Consider the following 25,819-nt stretch of genomic DNA (forward strand, 5'->3'; position numbering starts at 1 on the left):
TGAATGGTGGAGGTCTCGAAGAGGTCTTTATTACCAAGGTGGGTTGGTTGGTTGGATGCTTCGTTACGTGGTTGGACGAACCATAAAAAATTACATCGTACCTGACAGGTCCACGGGTAACCTAGTAAGGTGGCTGCCCAGGGCCCAGGCCAGGATAAGCAAGAGCCACTTCTTTCGATTGTGGTCCATTATTTATATCCTATCCTCCAATCAAGTTTGATCCCTCAGGGGAATAATTCTCTATGTATTTCCTCTTCTGGATTAAATCAAATGAAAAGATTGAGTACAAAGCTCAATACCTCGTACAGTAAAGTTAGCAAACACGATCGATGCCAAGTGGGAAATTCTCCTGCCGGTTTCTTGGACATCTGGGGCAAAAAAGAAACGAATCGTGCCAAGTTAAAAATGGCTCAAAAAGGAGAAACATTTCCGTTCTTACACCCGTACCGACATTCTGGCCAATCAAATTCTATCATGTACTATTTTACATGCTTTGGGACCTGCATTAGTTTTGCGTTGACTGCTTCATCTCTGCATAATACTCAGGCAATGAGTGCTATTGGGCGACATCTGATGGTGGCTCTGATAATCATGTTGGTGTGTACTAAATAAGTACAGGCAAGCACTTCCTTCGTACGTGTTGACATTGGGGGAAAGGAAGGAAGACCAGATTATAGCCAAAGAGAGCACAAACAACTTGCTCATCAATATTTGATCGATTGCTTCGTATCCATAAGCAGCAAATCATACGTACACAGTGCACACAGTGCACACAGATACCGGTATATAATCATTACGACGTCCTTTCTAGACTTTCACCCGTATCTTATCAATACTAGTCAAGTTAATCATCCCTCAAGCTTTCTTGGTACTCCCTAGATGTACAGGCTCCCATCTTATTTCCAAAGTATAAAACAAATGTGTTGATTTACTGTATTGAATAATTCATTCCATTCCTTTTACTTTTCAATGATCACTCCATGAATGAATGGTAGCTACTTAGCTAACTTGCGTCGTCATTTATTTCTATTTTGACGTTACTTTACTTTACTTTACTTTCCTTCCTTTCCTGATTTGCCTTTTGTTTGAAGTTCGATCATCTTCATCTCGGAAGTGGGAACAGGAATAACGACAAGATTCAATTGTTCTCGAACCTTGAAATGTCTTGTGTGTCAAATCTTTTTCTGGGGCACTTTCAAATCACGTTCATCTTGAGAAATCACAGACAGGATTCTAGATGTCAAAATACCACGATATATAAAAAGCTCTGAAACCCCTTCATTTCGTCTCCTCTATTCCCATCATGTTACATGGATGACAAAACCTCACAATTTCTATTGTATGGTATGGTATTCATTTCTTTGCAGTCGAGAATCTCAATACTGGGAGTTAGGACTCAGAAGCGGTAATCGAGAATTTCTAAAATAGTCCAGACCTCCTTTACCACTTCTTCTAGATCCCGTTCATTCCTTGATTGATGAATGAACCATTGTTTCCTCGATACTATGGATACATGTATTTATTAGTTTACCCGCGATTCCATAGTTTTGACCTGGTTCTGGCCAGGGATTTTCCAAGGGAAGCTTACCTAGGTGCTAGGGAGCGACATGGAACTCCCCCTGGAGGTTATGTCAAGTGAAAAGTTAGACAAGCATACTCCGTAGAGATTTATGATCTGCTGGCCATACATGGATGTGATTGAATTTGATTACGACGACATCGATAGTTTGATGAGATAATCTATAAATGTGAATGTGAAATGAACGCATAGCATAAAATGTTCAAAATTGGCTTCCTCGAGTACAATGAGATGAGATGATTTATTTTTGGATTGTTTGTTTAACGTGGTTTATCATCGAGTGGACTATATTATCGAATAGACTATCATTTTTATATATAAAATTCATTTATATATAACCATACATTTTCTTTATTTATTAATAGAATTTTTTAAAAATTAAAATTATAAATTTTAATTATATAAATAATATGAAAATCTAATTATTTATTAAAAATTAAAATTATTATAATAATTATTATAGAAATATTTCTTTTATAACAAAAATCATAATAAATTCCATTTTTTTATATAAAAAAATATAAATTTTTATATAAATACTAGAATTATAAAAAGCTTATTTTTTATTATTCTTTTTTATTCTTTTTTTTCTTCAAAATAATAATTAATTATTAAAATAAAATATTAAAAAAGCATTAATTTTGGTGTATTTTAAAATGGCTCACTCAATGATATGGTCCACTCGATGATAAACCACGTTACTACCAAATGATTAATAAGCATCTGCAGCAGAATGTGATTGACGACCATTCTACAGAATGATTTCTCGCTTTGTCAATGGAAAATTTGACTCGAGTACGGGAGGTATGAAGTTCTCCAACCCATGAATAACTTTCTACGCCCTATCGTACAGTTGATCTGACTACCTAGTAATAACTTAATACACCTTTTCGCGCAAAGATGGTCCTACGCCGAACATCCCTTGGCAACCCTAACATCAGACTTTTCGACCTCAAATGCTCCCTCGAGACTCCCTTTCTTCTGCCGTGGCCCAAGATATTTAAGTTATTAAAAGACCAAAGCACATCTGCATACCTTCTTAGCTCTGTGCTTTATTGCCACTGCGATATGCGGATGATAAAGAGTTTTCATCTCATACATTAGTACACAGATTCAGATTTCGCCTTGATCCCAAGCCATCTGTGGAAGAATCGTCGCAACGCTACGTGCCGATCAATTGGCTAATTTCGTAATTCGGTATCACGAACGACACGTCCCGGCTCGAGACCGGTACCCCATTGTCAATCTATAATGTCAATGCCCCGCGTTCTTGGCTGATCTCTTTTTCTTTTTCGCTGGAGGGGTGCTGCTTTGATGGTTACAGAATCGAGACCCGAGACAAAACGCAAAGTCCAGACAAACATTTTGACTTAGGTTTTGATGAAGCGATTCAAGCTTTCAATGAATGTTGCAAAACCTCGAGATGTCGAGTCATCTTATCTTCGAAACATCGTCTTATTAAAGCGTGCGTTTCGGTGGCCCAAGTTCGGACGTGAATAGACAATGAGTAGTGCTCAAAATCCCTAGCCGTGTGATATGAATAGTACATGTTCACGTGATCTATGTCCACGAAAGTGGTTGATCGATCAGTGAGAACATTCGTTGATGGGGCCTTCTATCCTCAGATGATCGTGTCATCTCTCTTGAAATGGACTATGACTTTTCTTTTGTCTAGTATAATCTCTTTCTTCTTGCTCTCTATATATACATTTATCGCATTGACGACCTAGTGGTAATATCCTCAGACTACCGGAACCCTCGGAAGATGGAATGTACAATAAATCTTCACCATATCATATATACTTTTCTTATATGTTCTGTTATGCCCGGGAAATCCGGAATGCGATATGCAACAAATGGTTTTGAAGGATTGAACATTCTTCACAGCAGCTGCAGCCGGAAGGCTCGGGGATGCGACATGCAACAAAATATCTATCAAGTCCTCTGGTTGCTGTTCGGTGTTTACCCTTCCCATATACTAAGATTCTTTTCGGAAAGTTCGGAAATAAGATGTAAAAGAGAAGCAGTTGTGGCTATTGACTTTCATTCATAAACCGGATTCTCGGGTGAGATGTGCAACAAAATTTCCTTTGGTTATGGTGATGAGAAGCGCTGGATACGATTGGGTACGCAGATATTTGAACTCCTTGGAAAGAGTACTCGGGTAAGACAGACACAAGAAACACATACCCCCTTTCAATTTTATCCTGGCACTTCTCCGGAAATTTCGAAGGTAAGACGCGCAACAAATATCTCTTCGTGGTGGTAACGTGATGCCCTGTATGGCTATGTATGTATTTACCTGCTCCCATCAATGAAGGATTCGTAAGAAAGATTTACCAAATACCTCGAGCGACTGGGAATCAACAAGGGGTAAGATGTGCAACCGACTACCTCCTTGAATCTTCTAGACGGGACTGCCTGTACATTTATTCACCTCAGAAGAAGATCTTGCGGAATTATATCCAGGTCTCAGGAAGCATCATTCTAAGCAAACATTGATTCAATATTATCGCAATATCTGAAGGTGAGACGTGCAAGAAGACTTCAGGCGAACACCGGGGTTTCCATCGACTGCATGCCTGGATAATGAGAAACTTTTCTTGTTTTTTTTTATTACTTTTGGGTGGAGGATAGTTTGGGAAAGAGAATGAGAGGGGACTTACAAGTTGCCGGTAGTCTTTGGAACTCGTTTAGATTCTTATGAGGGGTTGATATTTGAGCAGTCGGGGGAAAGGAGGGGGAGGGGAGGGGAGAGACAGATGAGAGATGTTGGAGTTATGGGTAAGTTATGTTCTTTGTTTTTTGAAATTTATTGCCGGTGCTTACGTGTATTGTAGTTCAATCTCACCCTTCATTTTTGTGCGCCGTCGAATTACTTTTTCATTTCAAATATGAAAATGATTTATTGTTTCTTCCTCGTTGCAAGCTCATGCCAGAATTGTGTGCCAAAGCTGTAGAGCGGGGCTTTACAGGATACAGAATGATCATCTTGAAATTCCTAGTCTGGAATTTAAGATTATGAGAATTGATTTCTTAATTTATGATATCTTACTCTGAATATTATAAATTTACCATTTCTATGATATCTTGATGCTCATGTGTGCATCTTTGTCCAATCCATGGATATTCTGGAACCTGTCACCAGTCCTCTTTACCCCTCCTCAAATCCACCCTATCAACATCTATCCATTAAAAGATATACCTAAAATTCTCATTCTCCCTGTCTGTCAAGTCTGCAAAAGCAGTATCATCCAAATCCCTCCTTCTCCTTTCCTGCTCATCCCCATCCGCAAATTCATCTCCTCGTCCCTCTCTCACACCACTCGCCACATCAATTCCCTGCTGCAAATCCCTCCTCTCGTTTTCCCTCTTCAACAAAAATCTCAAAATAACAATCAACACGGCTTCCGCCAAATGCGCCACAATCATACTCCATATTCCCAATTGATATTTTGGAGCCTGAGAACTCTTATAAAAGAACGGACCGGAAATATTCCCCACGCAAAGACCTACAAAAAGTGTCGCGTTCGTGAGGACTTTCTTTGTATGGCCCGCGGTATTCGCCGATAATACCGAGAGTAACAGTACGAAAGAGGCATTGTAGGGTCCGGTTAGGTAATACATTATGAGACGAGGAACCTGGTGAGTCTGAGGCAGAAATTGAAGTCCGAATGCGCCAGTGATGTTGGGGAGGAGAAAGATGAGAATCATGATACAGCGGTTGTTGGGAGGTAAGCGATCGTTGAGGAAGACGCAGAGGAGAATGCTGAGGGCGATGAGAACACCGTAGGGGATTTGCATGATGGTTGTTATCACTTTTATTTGTTAGTTGTGATTCATATATTCATTGATGATTTTGACAACAGTCACAAGGAAAACGGAAAAAGAAGGGGAAACTTACAAGTTGAATATCCAAACCCTTTGATGATCAAGGTACCAAAATTGCTAATTCCTCCATTCGGAATATTCGCCACAAGTCCAATCAAGAAGAATAAATAAGTTTTATAATCTCCCGCCCATTCTTTTACCTGTTTCCATTTGAAAGTTTTATTTTCCACTCCCGTTTGATTTTCCCTCAACCTCTCCACCGCCATCCGCTTCTCATCAATACTCAACACCTTTGCCGTAACAGGACTGTCAGGCAAGAAGAGCCACAAGACAATTCCCCAAATACAACAACAAGCTCCGACAATCAAAAATTCATATTTCCACGACGCTAAAGACCCGCGGATATTTCCGATCCCGTAACCGATGAGCCCTCCGAGTGCAATTCCCACACCGTTGGCGGAATACCAGAGGCCGATTCGGATGGGTTGCTCACGTCGTGTGTACCACATGGATGTAATGATCATAAATGAGGAATCACTACAGCCTTCTGCGGCACCGGAAAGGGCGCGGAGAACGGCAAGTTCGGTGAAGTTGCGTGCGGCAGCTGTTGAAGGTTAGTGATATGAATCACGAGGGAGAAAGCTCCAGCTTCAAATGTAGAAGGAAAAGGAAGTCTTACCCTGACACATAAGAAGAGCGCCCCACATGAAGATATTAAAAGCGAGGTATTTTGCGACCGGAAACTTCTGCATCAAATAATTGGTGGGAAAGGCCCAGGCGAGCCAGCCAAAATAGAAGATACTTGAAAGCCAGGAGTATTTTGTCCCTTCGAGATGAAGGTCATCTTTTATACCAAAGATGGCGGCGTATGAAAGGGTGGTTTTATCGATCTGATTCGTGTTAGGATTATTCTTGTTATTGGGGGAAAAGGTAGAAAAGCAGACTTTGAGGGTGGAAAAACAAACATACATAATAGAACATATAGCAGACAGCTAAGCAAGGTAAGATGACCATATCGATTTTCTTAATCAATTTCCTCTCTTCGACAGGATCAATCGCTTGATGCAATTGTTCTGTATCTTGGAATAAAGCAAGAGCTGTATCGCCCTCTGGCTGTTTCCTTTGTGATGGCTTCCATGGTGGTAATGAAGATTGCGGAGAAAGGGTGTCGAATTGATGATTACTTTGTTGAATCGGAGGTCCCTCGAGATGAGTTACTTCACCCTCTCCTTGTTTGTTTTGGTCCATGGTTCTATTATCCCTCTATCTTAATCTCTCGGAGAAGAAGAAGGGAAATGGTAAAAAGTGAGAAGCCCTTCGACGTGTGACTTCTCGAGATAAATTATGTAGTGGTACTGAGAATTAAGTAGAAATCAAAAGACGCGCGATGAATCAATCCTCGTCTCCACCTCATCGGCGTTGAAAACCGGACAATGAGCGAGCGGTTAAACAAAGGCAATGTAGTCGGCAATTAGCACTGAAAATCATATAAATTGAGTAATTCCCCGTGTATTATGTGGAATACTTCGGGGTGATTAAGATACGAAGCTAACATATGGAGCGTCCCCACGGGGTATCCTGAAGTCCCGACTGGGGGAGAATCTCAAGACCCCAGATTTCCAACCCCGCATTTTTCCGATAATAAGTTATGAAGATTCTTGGTTGCTTGCATCATTGTGCGTCGATTAGATAAATGTTTGTTTATCCGTCAATCAATTGAGGAAGGTTACGCGCGAGCTTGGTAGAGATTGGCTAGATCGGCTAATTATCTCTAGAAAGGTACTGAGACGTTGCCAAAAATTGGGCGAGCGGTAGTCATTAACGGGAGAACACTAGAGTGGGAGAGTGGGATGTGGGGGTGCAAGTGTTGTTGAAATGTGGAGTAGCATTTATATTTCCTCGTGACCCTAAGCTGGATTCTTACATAGGCCCTACACATGCGCGTTGGCAATAGATGGAATAGAAACTTCCCCTAATTTCTCTGCTAGAGGAAGATGGATGAAGTAGCGCACAAGACATGTATATTATTCACGAGTCATGTGTTTACTTAGAACTCAAGATGGACATTGAAATAAGATTATCTCACACAAATCCCTGATTCGGAACAATCAAAAGGAGGGAGAACAACTATTCAGTCTGTCATATTTAATAGAAATAGAGTAAATCAAGCTATTCCAAACTTCAGGCGCCATGATGCCCCGCTGGCCCTCCTGGAGCCACTGCTGTGGAGACAGACTAATTGTGAACGATTTTTAATTTGATAGAATGCCATTGGTAGAAGACTTGAGAGAACTCATGAAAATGACGAGAAAAAGATGCGCGACGGTATGTAAACACAAGTTAATTTGACCCCAAAAGATTTACATACAAAGATAAATGACAACGGCAATTTGGTCCATGGGATAATTGTGTATGCTGAAAGCAAGCAAAGAAGTTCCTAGCATTCACTTTTGTCTATAGTTGTAACTCCATCAATCCATCCCAGGCAAGCGTAAGGAGATACCGAAAATCCGCCCATCAATCATAACCAACATTAACAACTCCCATCATTTCATGCATCCGAAGTCAGTCCTTCGTTCATGATTCATAAAAGCACATCTTGTCTTCTGCCGTTGACCCAGTCTTCCAAACCCTATGCATATCCAGATAGAGGTGCCTAGTTGCATCCACAACTCAAAAATCCACTAGCATGATAAAATCTCCCTCCATCCATAACCCCTGTTCCAACACAAGTTCCCACACTCTGCACACCCTGTTGCGCGACTCCCAAATCAAAACTCTGAGTAACAACACCACTACAATCGGTGACTCCTTTCCAGATACTATAGGTGCAATCCGCATCAGCCGGAAAAAGCATGATGCCTTGAGTTAGGATATTGACGCAAACACCAGCGGTGATGTTGCCTGAGAAAACATTGATGCCGCATTGGGATGGGGATTGGTAGCCTTGGTAGTAATCGAGTTTGGTGGTGAGGGTGGAGCAGGTGGAGGTTGGGGAGACAGAGGCAGGGACGGGTACCGGGGAAGCGAGGACGGCGGTGAGGAGAGTGAGAGGGAGAATGGTCTGAAGATTGTTAGTATGCATGGATTGAAATGGGGGGAGGATGGAGACGAACTGTGTAGAGCATTTTGATTGAACTTGGACAAAGATGTAGTATGAGATGATTGATTGGATGATAGTGATATTGATGTTTGAGTCCGAATTGTTCTGTGCAGCAGTTGTTGTGGTGATCGAATAAAACTGTAGTTGGATATAAGGTGTAATCGTATGATGAGATATTCGAAAGCTCAAAACATAGAGCCAACACCAATATATATAGTTCTCACATCTTATCTCACCCCATCTCACCTTTGCCCCTCAGCACCATTACCAAACCAAAATATCAAGCAACGTTGAATCAAGAATGAACTTTCGTCCCACTCTTTGTGAGTAATACGACATAACATGAATATACAAGGACCTAGCCTTGTTCTTTACATACATTCTAGACGCCTCCTCCACGCAACACAGTAAGATGCATGAATATGCAGTTCGTGTCTTCCCACTCTATACGATAGCCTGACAGGTGAAAGCACGGGCCGATTGGAACTCACGCTGTGAAGCACGAGAGCCTCGTATCATTAAAATATTTCCTCAACGATATCAAGACCAGAGGGCGTTCAGAGGCGGGTTCCGAAATCGTGGTTAACTTGCACTAGCGATGACAGAATCAATTACATGATCCTATTATCTTTTCACATTTGGACATGTGAAGTTGAGAGGGGAAAAGAGCAGGATGACGTAGGTATGTTAGATCGAAGCCATACACATGTTGACCTCAAATTCCAGCTCGCATACTGAATGTGGCGTGGAAGTTTCCAACCTACGATTATTCATGAATTTTGATAAACGATAGCGAATCAATTCCGCGGGGTTTATTCGCACTGGTAATCAAGTAAAGTAATTCTGCAAACCCACATAGCATGCTGAAGATTATTTTCAGCCCATGGACTCGGTTTTGCGTAGCTGTGTCTCATTGGCCCCAAGCGATATATCTCGTATTGAGTAGGGTATTTGACAGCTTGGAAAAGTGTTTCCACATCTGATTATCTCGGCATCGAACACTATCCGATAGGTTATTCGGATGATATTGATGGACCTGCATATGTATAGTACTAGGAACTGAAAATGAAACGTAAGTGCATCTCAATCATACTCAATAAATGCTCTGCAAATCCTAAAATAAGATGGGTGTCCGACTATATCGTTCTAGAGCATAGTCTATCTACAATAATGATAATAATGAATGCATGGGAATGATGTGAAGATATGAGGGGTGTAAACGTGGCTGATGATGACCGACTTAAGCGAATCTATCTTACCGGACTTTCAACACCGACCGACTTTGAGGTTACATCGTTAAACGTCCCGCGAAACGTTCGGATTTAGAAGCTCCAGAGTCCCCGTTCCGTAAGCATTGAAGAAATACAAATAAGCATATAAATAGAAACAATCCGGAACGTCCCGGTATCTACGAAGAAATTCTAAAGGATCGAGAGCATTAGAAATATTGTCGTAACGTTGCTCGCGAGAACAATTCGTAAAGATGGTTAGATAGTGGAGTAGGATGATAAAGATTCCAATGAATGATGAGAGGATTGAACTTTCCCATGCTGCTCAAACATATCGTATATCTTTGTTGACATAATAGTAGATGGTGATAAAAATAGTTGATAGGATTATTCAACTTGTTGATTGATACTATGATCTGCGCCGAGACTTTAGCTGCAGGAAGTTTTCCTATCGCGGCACGGGCCGTGCATTGCATCACATATGGAATTGTTGAATCAATTGATATGTAATGTATGGCAGACCACTCGGTCATATAAAACCGCCGAAGTCAATATTGGACATGAGGAATTCAGAAAGATATCGTGTTGTTGAGTTGTTGTGAAGACGTGGGATGTTTGTTAAGCGACACAGACATCCAAGTGGGATATCTTGACCCCTCTTTAGCTTGGAAGTAAAGATTCCAACAAAAATATTTCAGCTCGTATGGTTCGTTGACGGAAGTAGCTAGAAGAATGAAAGATGAGGGTGTTACTTGTGACGGTTGAACTAGACCGGAAGAGGGTGCAGATCAGTGTGTTACCATGGCATTTGAAATCAAGCCAGGAAGCCGTTACACCCTCCAGAACGCCACTCATAACACTTGATAGAAATTGAACTTACTTCTAGAATTATTTTCGTCCGTACGAAATATGAAGAATGAGACCAGACTTGCATAACATCATGTTGTGTGGGTGTCCAATAATCGAGATGAGCAGACTAGATGTGAGCTTTAAAGGAAGGTCCTTGAAAATAATCCGATGTATTAAGTGAGTTCATTTGGATAATTCAGATGCTTGAATGTTGCAATGACTTGACTGCTTTGAAAATCTCCGATGTTTGAATGGTCTTAAGATACCGGGCGATTGGAATTCAGGAAGAAATGATTTGCATTGTCAGAATACAGTCCAGACTATGGGAAACCCTGCATTATTCTGCATATTGTTGAACATTGAAAATGAATATATTGCATCGTGTCTCTGTAGTGATATCACTATGAACGCCAAATTCTTCGAAAAAATACATACTTCCAATCTTCGCGAACAATCATGCAGCTCTTCTAGCTGTTGTACTCATTAATGTAATTTTCTTACCTTTTTTCTTCTTCCCTTGAGGTGCTGGTGGAGGCGTAGCACTTGAACTACTTTCTCCATTCAAAGACGCCGCCTGAATTTGAGCAATCAATGCATCATTCTCTGCTTGAAGCTCTTGTTCCCAGCCTGGTAGCCAACCATCATCCGCATTACTATTGTACTGAGGATGAAGATCAGGCGAAGATGGTGTTACCAGTGTCGTTCCCCAAACAGTTCTTGGCGCAGGAGGGCTCGTAGATGGTGAAGCCAATGCTCCGAAAGAAGAGCCTTGACGTGAAGTCCAAGGAGGTGATGCATCGATCGGGTCAATAGATGCTGATGCGAGCTGGGTGTAATCGATGTCGGAATAGTTTGCCGGCGGTATTTCGGGTTGCTTCTGTCGAGCCGTGGCCCAACGTGCATTATCCTCTGCTTTTTCGGCACGCTGTCTATCTTTCTCCTCTCGAACCTCCTTGTCCCTATTACGTTTCCTTCGTCGCTCAATATCCTCTTTGAACTGATTCAAGATTTCCGGTTGAACGACATCAGTCCAATTGCATTCCAAAAATCCTACTTCGCAGCCAAATGGCAAATGTGCTAAATACTTGGTTCTTTTTCTCAATTCATCATCCATCACATGAGTAGATACTCGTTCGACGCGGGGAAGTAATGTTGAAGGAAATGATGCAAAATTTCCAAAAGCTGATTTGAGAATTCTGATATCGAGGGGAGCGAGATAATAATGAAGAAGAGCTTGATAAAATAAATATGGGGCATCTGAATTTCTCTCGTTTGTTTGGGCATTCTTTGGACGTAATTGCCTGTCGTTTTGTTGGATGCTCGCTGATTGGGATTGTGAAGGATCTGAGATCGGAACAAGATTGGACGAAGGTAGTGGTGGAGTCAATGTCGAATCCAATTGGAAAGGAACAGCCGATGGAGATAGCGTTGAGGTTTGCTGAACATAGTACATCTCTGGAGAATTTTCATCGACAGGATTGAACTGTATAGGTTGCCTTTTGGGCTTCTTCTCTGTTGGCTGACTTGGTGGAGGTGGCGGCCCACCAATGCCTTTTACTTTCTCCTTCGCATCGTTTACAGAATTGACCGCCTTGCGAGTCCACTCGGGTTCTTCTCCAAACATCAATTCATCCTCATTCTCTTGTTGTTTCAATGCCTCAATTTCCAATCCAAATTGTTCCATCATATATTCCTCACTTCCTTTCATGATTCGAGCATAATCCGTAACCTCGGCAGCGAAATACCATGGAATCTCTTCCGATTTATCGAGTACATCCGCACCATCTCTTGGCAGTGCCAAAGTGCTACCAGGTTGTCGCATAACTAATCGTAATACAACATCTTCTCCTTCACGAGGAGCCGGCCCTTCTTGTCCAATATACCATCTGACGGGTCTCGTTTCTGAGCTATAGATAGTATCCCAACAGATTGGACATGCCTTCCATCGAGCTTTTTTCTCCGGTAGAGGATTTGTGTCGTCGGTTGAGTGCATGTAGCGAATAAGACATGGCAGACAAAAGATGTGTCCGCATTTTGCCATTCGAGGAGCTACAGGATGCGAGAGACAGATTGGGCATGATGTGTCTTGTGATTCGGCAGATGCGAGAATTTGAAGAACATCATTCCAGTCTAAAGGCTGGTCTGCGAACAGAGCCTGCTGCTTGTAATCTCCATTTGGCCTGACAATAAACCGATAATTTGCGTGAATATACCTAGCTTTATCACTAGAATGATGGCCAGATCCAATTCCATATATATTTCCACGTCTTGTTCCTCTTGCGATTGTGTTTCGATAATCCTGTGGCCTAGGTGGAAGAGCGAAACTCATAAGATGTGTAATTGATGTTTGTCCTCTCCGACTATTGGCATTTCTCATAGCCGCCTGGCAGTATTAGCACCACTGGTTGTCTGTAATCTGCTTATGAAAATGAAAATGAAATATCCTAATCATCTGCAATGAGCTGATATTTTGTACTGTGCCGATTGCTTGCAATCTACCACTGGAACAGGAATGCAAATAATGGGAGGGTGAAGAAATGTACGACTTACGGATTCCGCCATAGCATCCTCATCCGCGAGCCTAGGTTTCTTGGAATTTCGATGTTGTTTTCGTTGACTTTGGTTGTTTCTAGCAGCCGCAGATATACCACTTGATTGACTACCAGAGCGCCTTGTATTTGACTCGAAACTTGGAGATGTAATTTGACTCTGTTGTTGTTGAGTGGGATTATGTGCGGTACTGAGAGATTTTCCACTAGGCGATGACGCGCTTTGCTGAACGGGGTTCATAGTTCAAAGTCTTTAGATATAGAGACTTCTCAATGTTCCAATCCAGGCTTGATAATCAAATGGGCTCTCAGGCTGGGGATTTGATTGAATGTGTAAATAGAAAAGTATCAGATGATATGATATGGCTCTAAGTGGTGTATCTTCATATGCCCTATGGTGATGTCTGGTTGCTCGATAGATTTGTTGCACTTTTCAATGTTCTCGATCAGATCCGATCTGATAATCGTCGGTCCCTCGGATAAGACAATCGGGTGTAAAACTGTGGTCGAAAAGTATGAAATACAAAGCTGGAGTAGAACGATTGAACAAAAAGAATGAGAGAGTAAGGATGGACAAACGAATAAGACGAAGTAACTCTAATATGAAAGGTAAAAAGATCCAGGTAGGTTGAATTTGGAGAAGATTTCAGGCGCCACAAGGACGTTATTGATAGAGGACAGGAAGAGTCACTCCAGATTACCTACGTCGTAGTACTTATTAATGAGGATGAGGGGCGATTTGAAAGTTCCAGTTCCCTCAATGTTATCGGTAATCTTATCCCCCTCGCGACCTCGAGAAAAAGCCGGACACCAAACCCGCAAAAATAAAATAGGATTTAGATATAATCTTTTTCAAAATTCAATATAAACTCGTTTTTATATTACAATATTTTCAAAATTGAATTTGTAAAATTATTAATCTTCAAATTTTGATCAAAGAATTCAATATTCTTGTTTTGATATTAAATTTTGATTAAAGTGTAGAATTTTAGTGTCCGGCTTTTTCTCGAGGTCGCGAGTCCCCTAGACCGCTGGCTAGCGGCGCCGTATGTGGTCCGTGCACTAAGCAAGAACATCAATAACTTCATTAACAATATTATATATAAAAAGTTCAATATTATATATAAAGATTAAAATTTTTAAAAGAAAGAATAATAAATATATCAGTTTTATCCCTATAGCTTTTTAATTATAGAGTAGTTACGAATTGATTTTATAAATATTATTATATTTTACCCTCGAAAACCTTAGGAAATAGAAGACCATTATAAGCAATTTCTATATAATTTATACTTAAAAATATATATCAAATCAAGAATTCAATATTTATCGAAAAGAAAAGAAGATATTAAAAGATTATATACAGGATCAAAAACGTTCTATTTATTTTTATTAAATAACAAATGCTGAGTAGTTATTATAAGAAAACGTAATAAAATGATAAGAATCCGTAGGATTCCAATGTTTTGATTGGTTAGTAAGTGTATATTAAGCAACGGCGCCGCTAGTTGGCGGTCTAGGGGATAGGGAAACATTAGAGATATAAGACGCAATTAGATCGTTCGTCATACCAGCCTGTACTTACCTATGTACTCAGATAGCTAGAGGAGGTATGGGTGGATATGTTTGAGACCATGAAGAATATTCAAATGTATGAAGATATATCTTAACTCACTTCAAAGCATGACCTAGGTACATTTTTGAGTTAGAAAGGCCATGTAGATTTCCACCTCATGTGTGATATGAAATGATTCATTCATTTCTTATACCATTCTCGTCGGCGTACAATGAGAGCCAGTCCAATTTAATTGTTCTAGGTACATATATATAGGTAAAAATTACATACACTCACTCCTCTATGGTTTGTTTGGGGGCAAAAAGTCTTGGCAAGGCTTTCACTTTTTTGGCTCAGTCATCTTCTTTTTTGATCTCCATAATTTTGGAGGACTTTGGAAATCTATCTACCCCAAATCCAACAGTATAACACAACATCATATATTTAAATAATACTTATATCAATAGCTTTATTTATGCAGATATATCTTTGAAGGTACTGCCATCGCGCGCTTTTTAAATACAGAGATCTCTTTTCTATTTAATGCGCTAGTACTTTGGAGAATATACTCAAAAGAGCTCCCCCCCATCTAACGAAGAGCCAATATCAGTTTCGCGCGACAGCTCCTGCCAATCCAAACCAACCTGGACGAGGTAGGTTTGGAAAGAACTAACTTCAGCAAGCCGGCATGATGAACGGTCGTCATCTGCCGGCAGGGCAAGGTATGCAACAAGACCTAGGAAGACGGAGACCTTATAGTCATCAAGCTCAACCATATCCACCGGCGGCACCTCTGTACAATGGGTACATGCACCCGTACAACGCGAATTATTACCATCCACAAACATTGCCTCCTCAATATTATAATAATGGCTTGACTCAACAGTATAACCCATACCAACACTATGGTCGCTCGCCTCCGCCAATGATGACGCATTATACTCACCCACCACCACCTCCGCTTCAACCCCAAGCACCACCTTTCGTTCGACCTCAGCCATCGCCTGCTATTGCTGCCTCTCACCCGCCAGTAGTTGCGTCGTCTTACCAGCCAGCTCCCGCGCCTCCACTACCTCAAACTCCCTCGAGCTTCTCAACACAATCGTCCAACACCCTTTCTGCAGGACCTCTCACACCCCCAACTCCACAAATACAACCTGTTGCTCAGTCTCCACCTCCAGCTCCCAAACACTACATACCTTTTCAGGCACCTGTATGTTATACTCTTGAAAACGCATTGCTCAATTGCTGACATCATAAATAGCTGCCTTGGATATCACCCAACACTACTGCACCCTGGCCGACCAGACGGCGTCGGAAAAGAAAGCAGAGTCCAGAGTTGTCTACGAACCCTGTGGAGCTTCCAAGTCTAGACAAGGAGATTGATACTGAGTCGAAGAAGGGCGTGGAGACGTCAGAATCATCGTCAGAACCAAAGCCGAGCATTGAAGAAGCTTCAGAGCCTACACCTGAAACACCTACTACTACCCAAGGTCCATCAGAAGACACTGGATCTACAGTGCCAACTACTCCATCTTCTACAAAAGCCTCGTCTCTGCCTGCAGGTGGAGAAGTAACTCCTGTGGCTACAAAATCCCAGCGAGCTACTGTCCCTGCTGTCCCTGCCGTCCCTGCCATACGTGCCATTACCAAATCTCACCCAAAAAGTACACCATCGACGAATTCTCAAAATGTCAATGGCCAAGATGTAGCTGAGGCAGAAGTGACTAAGTCCGAAGTGACAAATGAGAATGATGCCAATGGCCCTACTTCTGAAGAAGTCAAGGAAACACCTCCCCTTGTCAAAGCGTGGGCTACACCAAGAGCTTGGACTGGTCTTTTTGGTTCATCTGGCGCTCCTACAGCTCCTACCACTGTCAATGGTGGACAGAATGGATCTTCCGAATTCGGCAAAAATAATTCGGAATCACTAGCTGAAGCATTGCGTTCATTCAAGGCCGAAGCCAAGGACTCCAAAATATCATTCCTTGAGCCTCGAGGTCTAGTGAACACTGGTAACATGTGCTATATGAACTCGGTTTTACAAGTTCTTGTTTTCTGTACCCCTTTCTATGACTTTCTTGATCAAGTTAGTAAGAAAGCAGCGCATAGCTTCAAGAGTCAAACACCTTTAATTGATGCCATGTAAGTGTACCAACAATGGATTTTGTGTGATTGTCACTAACTACCTACAAGGATCATGTTTATGCGGGAGTTTTCAGTTATTGATTCTGCAAAATCATCTGAGCAACTCAAAATGAGACTTAAGGAAGGAAAACTTGAGCAATATGGAGATTCTTTCACGCCAGATTTTGTCTACGATGTCATGCGACGTTTACCGAGATTTGTCACAATGCAGGTTAGTTTGAGTGTATCCTTTGAGTTTGCATTTACTAATACGTGCCATAGAGAGGCCATCAACAAGACGCGGAAGAATTTCTTGGCTTTTTACTTGAAGGGCTTCATGATGAATGTGTATATGTCATGAAGTCAAGTGACTCGAGCAAGAATTCGGCTGTCACCACACCCATGAACGTACCTTCGTCTCCTATCAGCGATACTGCGAGCCGACGCGGATCTGTTGACGACGTATGGCAACAGGTTGGACCTAAACAAAAAGCTGCTATTACCAGATCTTCTGGAACTATACTTACTGGTTCTCCAGTCACTAAAATCTTTGGTGGTAGCTTGAGATCCGAATTGCGTGTACCAGGCTTGAAAGACTCCATTACTCTTGAGCCATATCAGCCACTACAACTGGATATCGGTTCCCCAGATATCCATAACATCGTTGATGCCTTGAAAGGCCTAACACATTCAGAGGTCCTTCATGGCGATTTCAAGTCTCCAAAGGGTCCCAATGTAACCGCGACAAAGCAAGTATTCATTGAGACAGTACCCCCTGTACTCATCTTGCACCTGAAGCGTTTCCAATACGACAACACTGGCGGCACACAAAAGATTTGGAAGAAGGTTGGATATCCTTTGGAACTCGAATTACCAAAGGAAGTCTTCCCAAGAACTAAGCGTAGTGTTTTTGCTCATGATGGCTATCCAAAGTATCGTCTAATTGGCGTTGTCTATCACCACGGTAAGAATGCCAGCGGTGGACACTATACTGTAGACGTCAGAAGACAAGATGGGAAGGAGTGGATCAGACTTGACGACACTGTCATCAAGCGTGTAAGGAGTGAAGATGTAGCTGAAGGAGGAAGCGAAGAAGATCCAAAGGTTTTGGCCGCTGCTTTGGAGGCTCATAAGAAGGATAGTTCATCGCCAGGAAACATTTTTGCTTCAATTGGAGAAGAAAATGGAGAAACTGAAGAGGATGGATGGAAACAAGCCAGTGGGTCTGGAAAGAAATGGTCAAGCGTATTAAATGGCGCTTCCACACCAAAGTCCAAACCTGCCACTGGATACGGGGCTGGTAAATCCTCACTCATGGATAACAAGGTCGCGTATCTTTTGTTCTATCAGAAAGTATGAGGGTATTATTGGTGTAATGATAGGGCTGGGCACGGTGGATAGAAGGTTGATGAGGACGGCGGAGGAGGCCGGACGGGTCGTTGAATGGGATGTCATGATTGATTCTCAAAATGATGAAAATTACGAGAAAATGAGATGAAATGACGAGAAGAGAGATGATTCGTGCTGAAGGTGCGGTCCCTTTCAAAAGTTAGGTATCCATGTTTCGCTATTCAGCAACGAAATTTTGGATGGGCGGTTGACCTAGTCTTATATTAGGGTTAACAAAAGATGCATTGCAACTTTCTTGTACATTACTTATTCGGATATTTTCCGAATTTTGGCATCATTTCTATGGCATGAGCGGTTGGCGCATGTTTAGGGAGGGAATTGGCGCGCAAAATACAGTATATGTTACGAGGAAGTTCTATGTATAATATCTAATGGTTATTCGCAACCGACCATAGCAATAAAAAATTAGCGATGAATAAGGAGTCACATAATGTTAGATAATATTTTGTGTTGTACTCAGCTAGGATGCATAAAGTGAAACGCAAGCCCGATTATGTTGAGCTGCTTACCTACATAGTAGGTATAAAGATTGACAAAGCATCATACATCCGGTTGGTGATACAATGTTTCGACTATTCCTTTTATGTTTGAATCGATGAGTTGGTTGAGGCAAATAGCCCCGCAACTATTTGTTGTCACTACCTAGACAACACTTGATACACTTAATACACCCAAGATATCTAATACCTACATAATAATACATTTAATACGTCTAATCAATACTACCTGACTAAACACTATTATCGATATCGTATTCGTAACTTAAGGTTAATAGGTCGTAGGTACACCCATACGCACATTGTTATCCTTGCTCCTTTATTAAACTCATGTAAAACGTAATTTGTCAATTAAGATCTCTATCTTTTACTAGGGTTAACGTGATTCATATGCGAGTGGATCATATTACCGAATAAATCACTTCATTTTATATACAAAATCCGTTTGTATGTAATCATACATTTTCTTTATTTATTAATATAGTTTTTTAGAAATTAAATATATAATATTTAATTATGTAAATAATATAAAAATCTAATTTTTATATCAAAATTCTAATTAATATAAGAGTTATTTGAAAAAGAAGATTTTTGTAATACAAAGTGTAACAATTTTGAGTTATAATTAAAATATCTATAAAGAAATTAAAAATTATAGATATTTCATTTTTATTATTATTTTATATTTTTTCATTTTTTAAAAATAAGAATTAGTTATTAAAATAGGAATAATAAAAATGGCTAATTTTGGTGTATTTTCAAGTAATTTGAATCACGTTACTCGATTCTCGAAGGCTTTATTTCAAGGAGTCACAGGGGATGAAGAAAGATCAATCCGACCCAATTGTATGGCTTCCGAGTGGCTCGACTGAAATGGGTTACGGGAACTAGTAAACAAATATTAATTTTAAATAATTCCCAATGTAAAATGGAGACTGATTTGATTCTCATAATTTTGTTGACACTTTTTCTTGTACGCGTGTGAAATCATGATCTTTGAGCTTCTATTATAGCACTTTCCTTACAAGCGCTTCATTTGAAATTACATGTGGTAAATTATTGGTTTATACTCGTCCCAACTATCGTTCCGTTCCGAAATTACACAATGTCTGAAGGACGCGAGAGATATTCTTTGCGGCAGACGCCAAAGTAAGTACACACTGTTATCTTTTCTCTTCCATTTTTATTGGGGAGAGGAATCTAACAATTTATATAGAAAAACGGAACGTGCTGGTTTCGTCGAGACTCCACGAATCCGACGCCAGAGAAAGTCACAATTCCCAGAAGACGCAGACGATTCTTCCTCCGCGACAGATAATCCGCCATCCAGGATGAGATCTTCGAGTCGCAAAGTCAATATGGTCGAGACAGCAACAGCCAACGATCATGTCAGTAATGGCGCAGCAATGAATGGCTTTACTTCAGCATTGAATGACTCTAATACGATCGAATCGTTGAAGAGTGGAAGCGTAAATGTCAAGAGCGAAACCGAGGAGAAGGGAGTTAACGGAAAATCTACAAAGGTTACAAACGATCCAAAGATTGATTCTTCTGGCCATTTCGATTTTGGTGGCTCTTTCGGCGTTAGTGCTATGATGATTGGCTTCCCTTGTCTCATGTGGTATATGTGGATTGGAGCGACATACTATGATGGGAAATTCCCCACACCGGAACCAGGTCAAGAATTCCTCGATTTTGTGAAACATCTGGGTGATCTCGTCTACACAGGGGCATACCCAAGTCTTCGTGCCTGGAAAATCTATTGGGTGTTCTTCGTCTTTGAGGCTATCTTGTATTGCCTTATGCCAGGAGTTTGGGGTTATGGTAAACCGCTTCCTCATGAGGGAGGTAAGCAATTGCCATACTATTGCTCTGGAATTTGGTCTTTTTATTTCACCATCATCACCGGGGTTGTTTTGCACTACTTGGACATTTTCAAAATCTATACTCTCTTGGATGAGTTTGGACCAATAATGTCGGTGGCCATTTGCTCTGGATTTTTGGTCTCAATTGTTGCTTATTTGTCGGCTTTGGCACGTGGAGCTCAACACCGAATGACAGGCTATCCAATTTATGACTTCTTCATGGGTGCCGAGTTGAATCCAAGAATGTTCGGTATCTTGGATTTCAAAATGTTCTTCGAAGTTCGTCTACCTTGGTTCATTCTCTTGGGTCTTTCCTGTGCCGCTGCTGCAAGACAATATGAACAATATGGTTATGTATCAGGTGAAGTCGGATTCTTGATCATGGCTCACTTTTTGTATGCAAATGCATGCGCTAAAGGAGAAGAATTGATCATAACAACCTGGTATGTAGATCTCTATACATACCTCACTAAATACAGTTTACTAACTCTTTTAGGGACATGTACTACGAGAAATGGGGATTCATGTTGATTTTCTGGAATCTCGCGGGAGTTCCTCTCAGTTACTGTCACTGCACCATTTATTTGGCCAACCACCCACCATCTGAGTATTCGTGGAACAAGTACTTCCTTTATTTCTTGTACACGACGTACTTATTCGTATACTGGGTCTGGGATACCACCAACAGTCAAAAGAACAGATTCAGATCCCGTGAACGCGGAACCGTCACAGATCGTAAAGCATTCCCCCAATTGCCATGGAAGGAGGTCATGAACCCACGTGTCATCAAAACCAAAACCGGTGACTCAATTTTGGCTGATGGCTGGTACGGAAAGGCTCGCAAAATCCATTACACTTGCGATTTCTTCTTCGCTTTCTGCTGGGGACTTATTACTGGCTTCAAGAGTCCATTCCCTTGGTTTTATTGTGTCTTCTTTGCCGGCATGATCTCTCATCGTGCATATAGAGACATTCAAAAGTGCCGGGAGAGATATGGAGAGGCTTGGGAGGAGTACGAAAGATTGGTTCCATATCTGTTCATTCCAGTAAGTTCCGCCTTATTTCCATCAATTTGATCGGCTCTAGTTCGTTGCTAATCCAATCAAAGGGCATCTTTTAAGGTTATATACCATATATAACAATACCGAATGACTTCGGTCCCAGTCATCTAATTTAGATGGATGATTGGAAGTGCCCATGTTAGCACTAGATATTAAAATAAGAACATGGGTAGCTCGTATAGTAGGCGTAGTATTAAACTTCTCTTGTACATAGGTTATTGATATAAATTTTAATGCCCATTTGTACTCGAATCGTATACCCAAAATCGATTTCATGAAGCTTGGTTGAATCATTAATAAATGGGGAGACAACATGCGTGTATCTTATTTTATATTGCTCGCGAAGCTAGTGAACAATCGATAGACAGGTTGGAAAGAAGACTTGACTTAATGAACGAATATAGGATGTAGTTATCGGAAGTCAGTAAAGCATGCAAATCCATCATAGCTATTCGATGTACAACTGCTAGCCTTTCATGCAGCCTTATATATAGTAAAGGTTAATGAGGCTGAAAAGGAGTTCGGCGTTAGATTTCGTCAACAATCCCTTTTCAATGTAGCTATCGAAGCTCACTTAGATAACAATTCTATCAACCCTTAAAGACCACATACGCAATTTCTCAATTTCAATCAACGCGAGTTTTCGACCATCGCGTCGTCCTCTTTGATATCTTCTCTCTCTCTCTTCAACAAGCTCCACTTCAATTCTATACCATCAACAAATATTCAGAATCATCATGGTGGATATCAGAATTGACAAGAATTTGTTTCAGGAACGATTATCACACTTTATATCATCATGGAAAGCTGATAAGAGAGGCGGCGACGCGGTTTTCAATGGCGCAAATAGTATCTTGGTGTTAATGGGAAAGACGGAGGATGTGGCAAGCTTTCAGAAAAATAATGCGATTCATGTGAGTTTGAATACCTGCGAAATGTTTCACGAGAAAGTATAATGGAGGGAAGGTCGAATGCTGATGAAGAAATAGTTTTGGTTATTAGGCTACGAGTTTCCTGCGACGCTCTTCCTTTTCACAGTCGATACTTTATACATTGTGACAACGGCAAAGAAAGGTGCGTGAATCGTCATTCTATATGCGCCCACAAATTGGAAGCTAATATTGGAATAGCAAAGCATTTGGAACCTTTGAAAGGTGGAAAGATTCCTCTCGAGGTCTTGGTTAGAGGCAAAGATGCAGCAGCCAACGAGAAGCTTTTCACAAAAATTGCAGATGTCATTAAATCATCAGGGGTGAGTCATGAACAATATTACTATGCGCAACAAGAACAGTCTAACAAATCTTCGTTTGTAGAAGAAAGTCGGAATTCTACCAAAAGATACATCAAGTGGCCCTTTTATCGATGAGTGGAAGAAAATCTATACCGAAATTAAGGATGTGGAGGAAGTAGATATTGCGCCAGCATTATCTGCTGCAGCTCTGGCAGTAAAAGATGAGAATGAGTTGGTAAGACTCTAAATACAAGGTGGAAGAACTGGCTGATGCTAATACATTCTGCAGCGCGCTATGCGAAATTCCTCAAAAGCATGTACTGCACTCATGAACCCATACTTCGTCGAGGAAATGTCGGGTATTTTAGATGAAGAGAAAAAAGTCAAACATAGTGCCCTGGCCAACAAAGTGGATGGCAAATTGGACGACGCCAAGTTTTGGACTTCCGTGGAGCTTCCTAATAAACAGAGGATGCCAAATGACTTCGATTCATCACAATTGGATTGGACCCATGGACCTATCATACAAAGTGGTGGAAAATACGATTTGAAGATGAGTGCTCAAGTCGATGATGAGTTATTGCATGCTGGTGTCATCATATGTTCTATGGGTCTTCGATACAAGACCTACTGCTCCTTGATCGGCAGAACTTATCTCGTCGATCCAAATAAATCCCAAGAGAGCAACTACAAATTCTTATTGCAGGTTCACAATCTTGTTATGAAGGAAATTCGCGACGGCGCTCATGTCAAGGATATTTACGCCAAAGCTTTAGCCCTCATCAGAACCAAAAAACCTGAGTTGGAGAAGCATTTCTTGAAGAATGTCGGAGCTGGAATCGGTATCGAAACAAGAGACCCTACTTTACTCCTGAATGCCAAGAGCACTCGCAGCTTAAAAGACGGAATGACTCTTTGTGTCACTACAGGATTTAATGATATCGAGAACAAAGATCCTCAAGATAAGAAGAGCAAAATTTACTCTTTGGTATTATCGGATACTGTTCGTGTCACTCAAGCGGAACCTGTTATTTTCACAGGTGATGCCCCCTCGGAACTTGATGCGACCTCATTCTTTTTCAAGGATGAAGAAGATGAACCTGCACCAGAACCAAAAGCTACTAAGGCAAAGAAGGATTCGAGTGTTGGGGCTGTTGCAGCTAAAAACATCACCAAGACAAAACTCCGGGGTGAACGATCAACTCAGGTTGACGAAGGTGCCGAAGCCAGGAGGCGTGAACATCAAAAAGAGCTTGCAAAAAGAAAACAAGCGGAAGGTCTTGCAAGGTTCGCCGAAGCTACTGGTGATCAAAATGGTGTTGCTGTGAAGAAATTTAAGCGATTTGAATCTTACAAGCGTGAGAATCAATTCCCTCCAAAGATCAGAGATCTCGCTATTGTCATGGACGCAAAAAATTCAACTGTTGTTTTACCCATTATGGGCCGCCCAGTTCCTTTCCACATCCAAACTATCAAGAACGCCAGTAAGAGTGACGAGGGTGAATTCTCATACCTTCGAATCAATTTCTTATCTCCTGGTCAGGGTGTTGGCAGAAAAGATGATCAACCATTCGAAGATGTTTCAGCACACTTTGTCAGAAGTTTGACATTCAGATCTCATGATGGAGATAGATTTCAAGACATTGCCAATCAAATTGGTAACATGAAAAAAGATGCTGTTAAGCGTGAACAAGAGAAGAAGGATATGGAAGATGTTGTTGAGCAAGACAAGTTGGTGGAAATTCGAAGTAAGTTCGCAACTTGTAGCCATTTTCTATTCTCCTCTATAGTTACTGACATAATCAGATCGTCGTCCAATTGTTATGGACAATGTTTTCATTCGTCCAGCTATGGATGGTAAACGTGTACCCGGAAAGGTTGAAATTCATCAGAACGGTCTCCGATACCAATCCCCTCTAAATCTTCAACACCGAGTTGATATCCTTTTCAGTAACGTCAAGCATCTTTTCTTCCAGCCTTGTGATCATGAATTGATCGTCATCATTCATGTGCATCTAAAGGATCCAATTTTGATTGGTAAAAAGAAGACCAAGGATGTTCAATTCTATCGCGAAGCTACTGATATTCAATTTGATGAAACTGGAAACAGAAAGCGAAAGTATAGATATGGCGATGAGGAAGAATTCGAAGCAGAGCAGGAAGAACGAAGACGTCGTGCTGATCTCGATCGTCAATTCAAAGCATTTGCTGAGAAGATTGCCGACGCTGGTAAGAATGAGAATGTTGATGTTGACGTACCATTCCGTGAGCTTGGGTTCGGTGGTGTACCAAATAGGTCCAGTGTTTTCTGTCAACCTTCTACAGATTGTCTGGTTCAACTTACTGAACCTCCTTTTATGGTCATCACTCTTGAGGATATCGAAATTGCTCATCTTGAGCGTGTTCAATTCGGACTCAAGAACTTTGATATGGTCTTTGTTTTCAAGGACTTCCACCGTGCTCCTTACCATATCAATACCATTCCCGTTGAATCACTTGAAAATGTCAAGGAATGGTTGGATTCCGTCAATATTCCATTCTCCGAAGGTCCACTCAATTTGAATTGGCCAACAATTATGAAGACTGTTACAGCCGATCCTCATGGATTCTTTGAGGACGGAGGATGGGGCTTCTTGGCAACGGAATCAGACGATGAAGGTGGTGATGAGGAAGATGAGGAATCTGCTTTTGAAATAAGTGATGATGAAATGGCGGCTACGGAAGAGAGTTCGGATGAAGATAGTGATTTTGATAGTAATGCAAGTGAGGATGAAGGAGAAGATGATAGTGATGAACAGAGTGAGGGAGAGGATTGGGATGAATTGGAGAAGAAGGCCAAGAGGAAGGATATGGAAAGTGGATTGGAGGATGAAGAAGAAGCACCCAAGAAAAAGAGAAAGCATTAAGTGCAGCGTACATTGAGTGGCAGTGGC

General features: G+C 41.1%; 6 protein-coding genes across 6 annotated transcripts; 3 read left to right on the plus strand and 3 right to left on the minus strand.

Annotated features, from left to right (window-relative positions):
* Positions 1-4,416: 4,416 nt before the first annotated feature.
* EAE97_011424 (uncharacterized protein) lies at positions 4,417-6,856 on the minus strand. Its single transcript, XM_038881939.1, has 4 exons — positions 6,380-6,856; positions 6,090-6,300; positions 5,484-6,014; positions 4,417-5,397 (listed from the first exon to the last, which is right to left on the minus strand). Exons 1-4 carry the CDS (start codon positions 6,656-6,658, stop codon positions 4,772-4,774), a joined length of 1,647 nt encoding a protein of 548 aa, XP_038727165.1. The 5' UTR covers positions 6,659-6,856; the 3' UTR covers positions 4,417-4,771.
* An 841-nt stretch (positions 6,857-7,697) lies between these two features.
* Positions 7,698-8,741, minus strand: EAE97_011425 (uncharacterized protein). The gene is made up of 2 exons (XM_038881940.1): positions 8,527-8,741; positions 7,698-8,474 (listed from the first exon to the last, which is right to left on the minus strand). The coding sequence occupies exons 1-2, from the start codon at positions 8,536-8,538 to the stop codon at positions 8,067-8,069; spliced, it is 420 nt and encodes a 139-aa protein (XP_038727166.1). The 5' UTR covers positions 8,539-8,741; the 3' UTR covers positions 7,698-8,066.
* A 1,779-nt stretch (positions 8,742-10,520) lies between these two features.
* On the minus strand, positions 10,521-14,069 carry EAE97_011426 (uncharacterized protein). Its single transcript, XM_038881941.1, has 2 exons — positions 13,142-14,069; positions 10,521-12,974 (listed from the first exon to the last, which is right to left on the minus strand). Exons 1-2 carry the CDS (start codon positions 13,379-13,381, stop codon positions 11,046-11,048), a joined length of 2,169 nt encoding a protein of 722 aa, XP_038727167.1. The 5' UTR covers positions 13,382-14,069; the 3' UTR covers positions 10,521-11,045.
* Positions 14,070-15,386: 1,317 nt separating this feature from the next.
* On the plus strand, positions 15,387-18,181 carry EAE97_011427 (uncharacterized protein; the record flags this gene model as incomplete). The annotated part of the gene is made up of 4 exons (XM_038881942.1): positions 15,387-15,908; positions 15,960-16,840; positions 16,892-17,054; positions 17,105-18,181. 4 exons carry the CDS (start codon positions 15,387-15,389, stop codon positions 18,179-18,181), a joined length of 2,643 nt encoding a protein of 880 aa, XP_038727168.1.
* Positions 18,182-19,834: 1,653 nt separating this feature from the next.
* EAE97_011428 (uncharacterized protein) lies at positions 19,835-21,714 on the plus strand (the record flags this gene model as incomplete). Its single annotated transcript, XM_038881943.1, has 4 exons — positions 19,835-19,878; positions 19,946-21,037; positions 21,091-21,640; positions 21,703-21,714. 4 exons carry the CDS (start codon positions 19,835-19,837, stop codon positions 21,712-21,714), a joined length of 1,698 nt encoding a protein of 565 aa, XP_038727169.1.
* Positions 21,715-22,392: 678 nt separating this feature from the next.
* On the plus strand, positions 22,393-25,792 carry EAE97_011429 (uncharacterized protein; the record flags this gene model as incomplete). The annotated part of the gene is made up of 6 exons (XM_038881944.1): positions 22,393-22,569; positions 22,645-22,729; positions 22,786-22,907; positions 22,969-23,121; positions 23,176-24,634; positions 24,693-25,792. The coding sequence occupies 6 exons, from the start codon at positions 22,393-22,395 to the stop codon at positions 25,790-25,792; spliced, it is 3,096 nt and encodes a 1,031-aa protein (XP_038727170.1).
* Between the last annotated feature and the right edge of the window lie 27 nt (positions 25,793-25,819).

Source organism: Botrytis byssoidea (genome assembly GCF_014898295.1).
Source record: "Botrytis byssoidea strain MUCL 94 chromosome Unknown BBYS_037, whole genome shotgun sequence".
Taxonomy (NCBI): domain Eukaryota; kingdom Fungi; phylum Ascomycota; class Leotiomycetes; order Helotiales; family Sclerotiniaceae; genus Botrytis; species Botrytis byssoidea.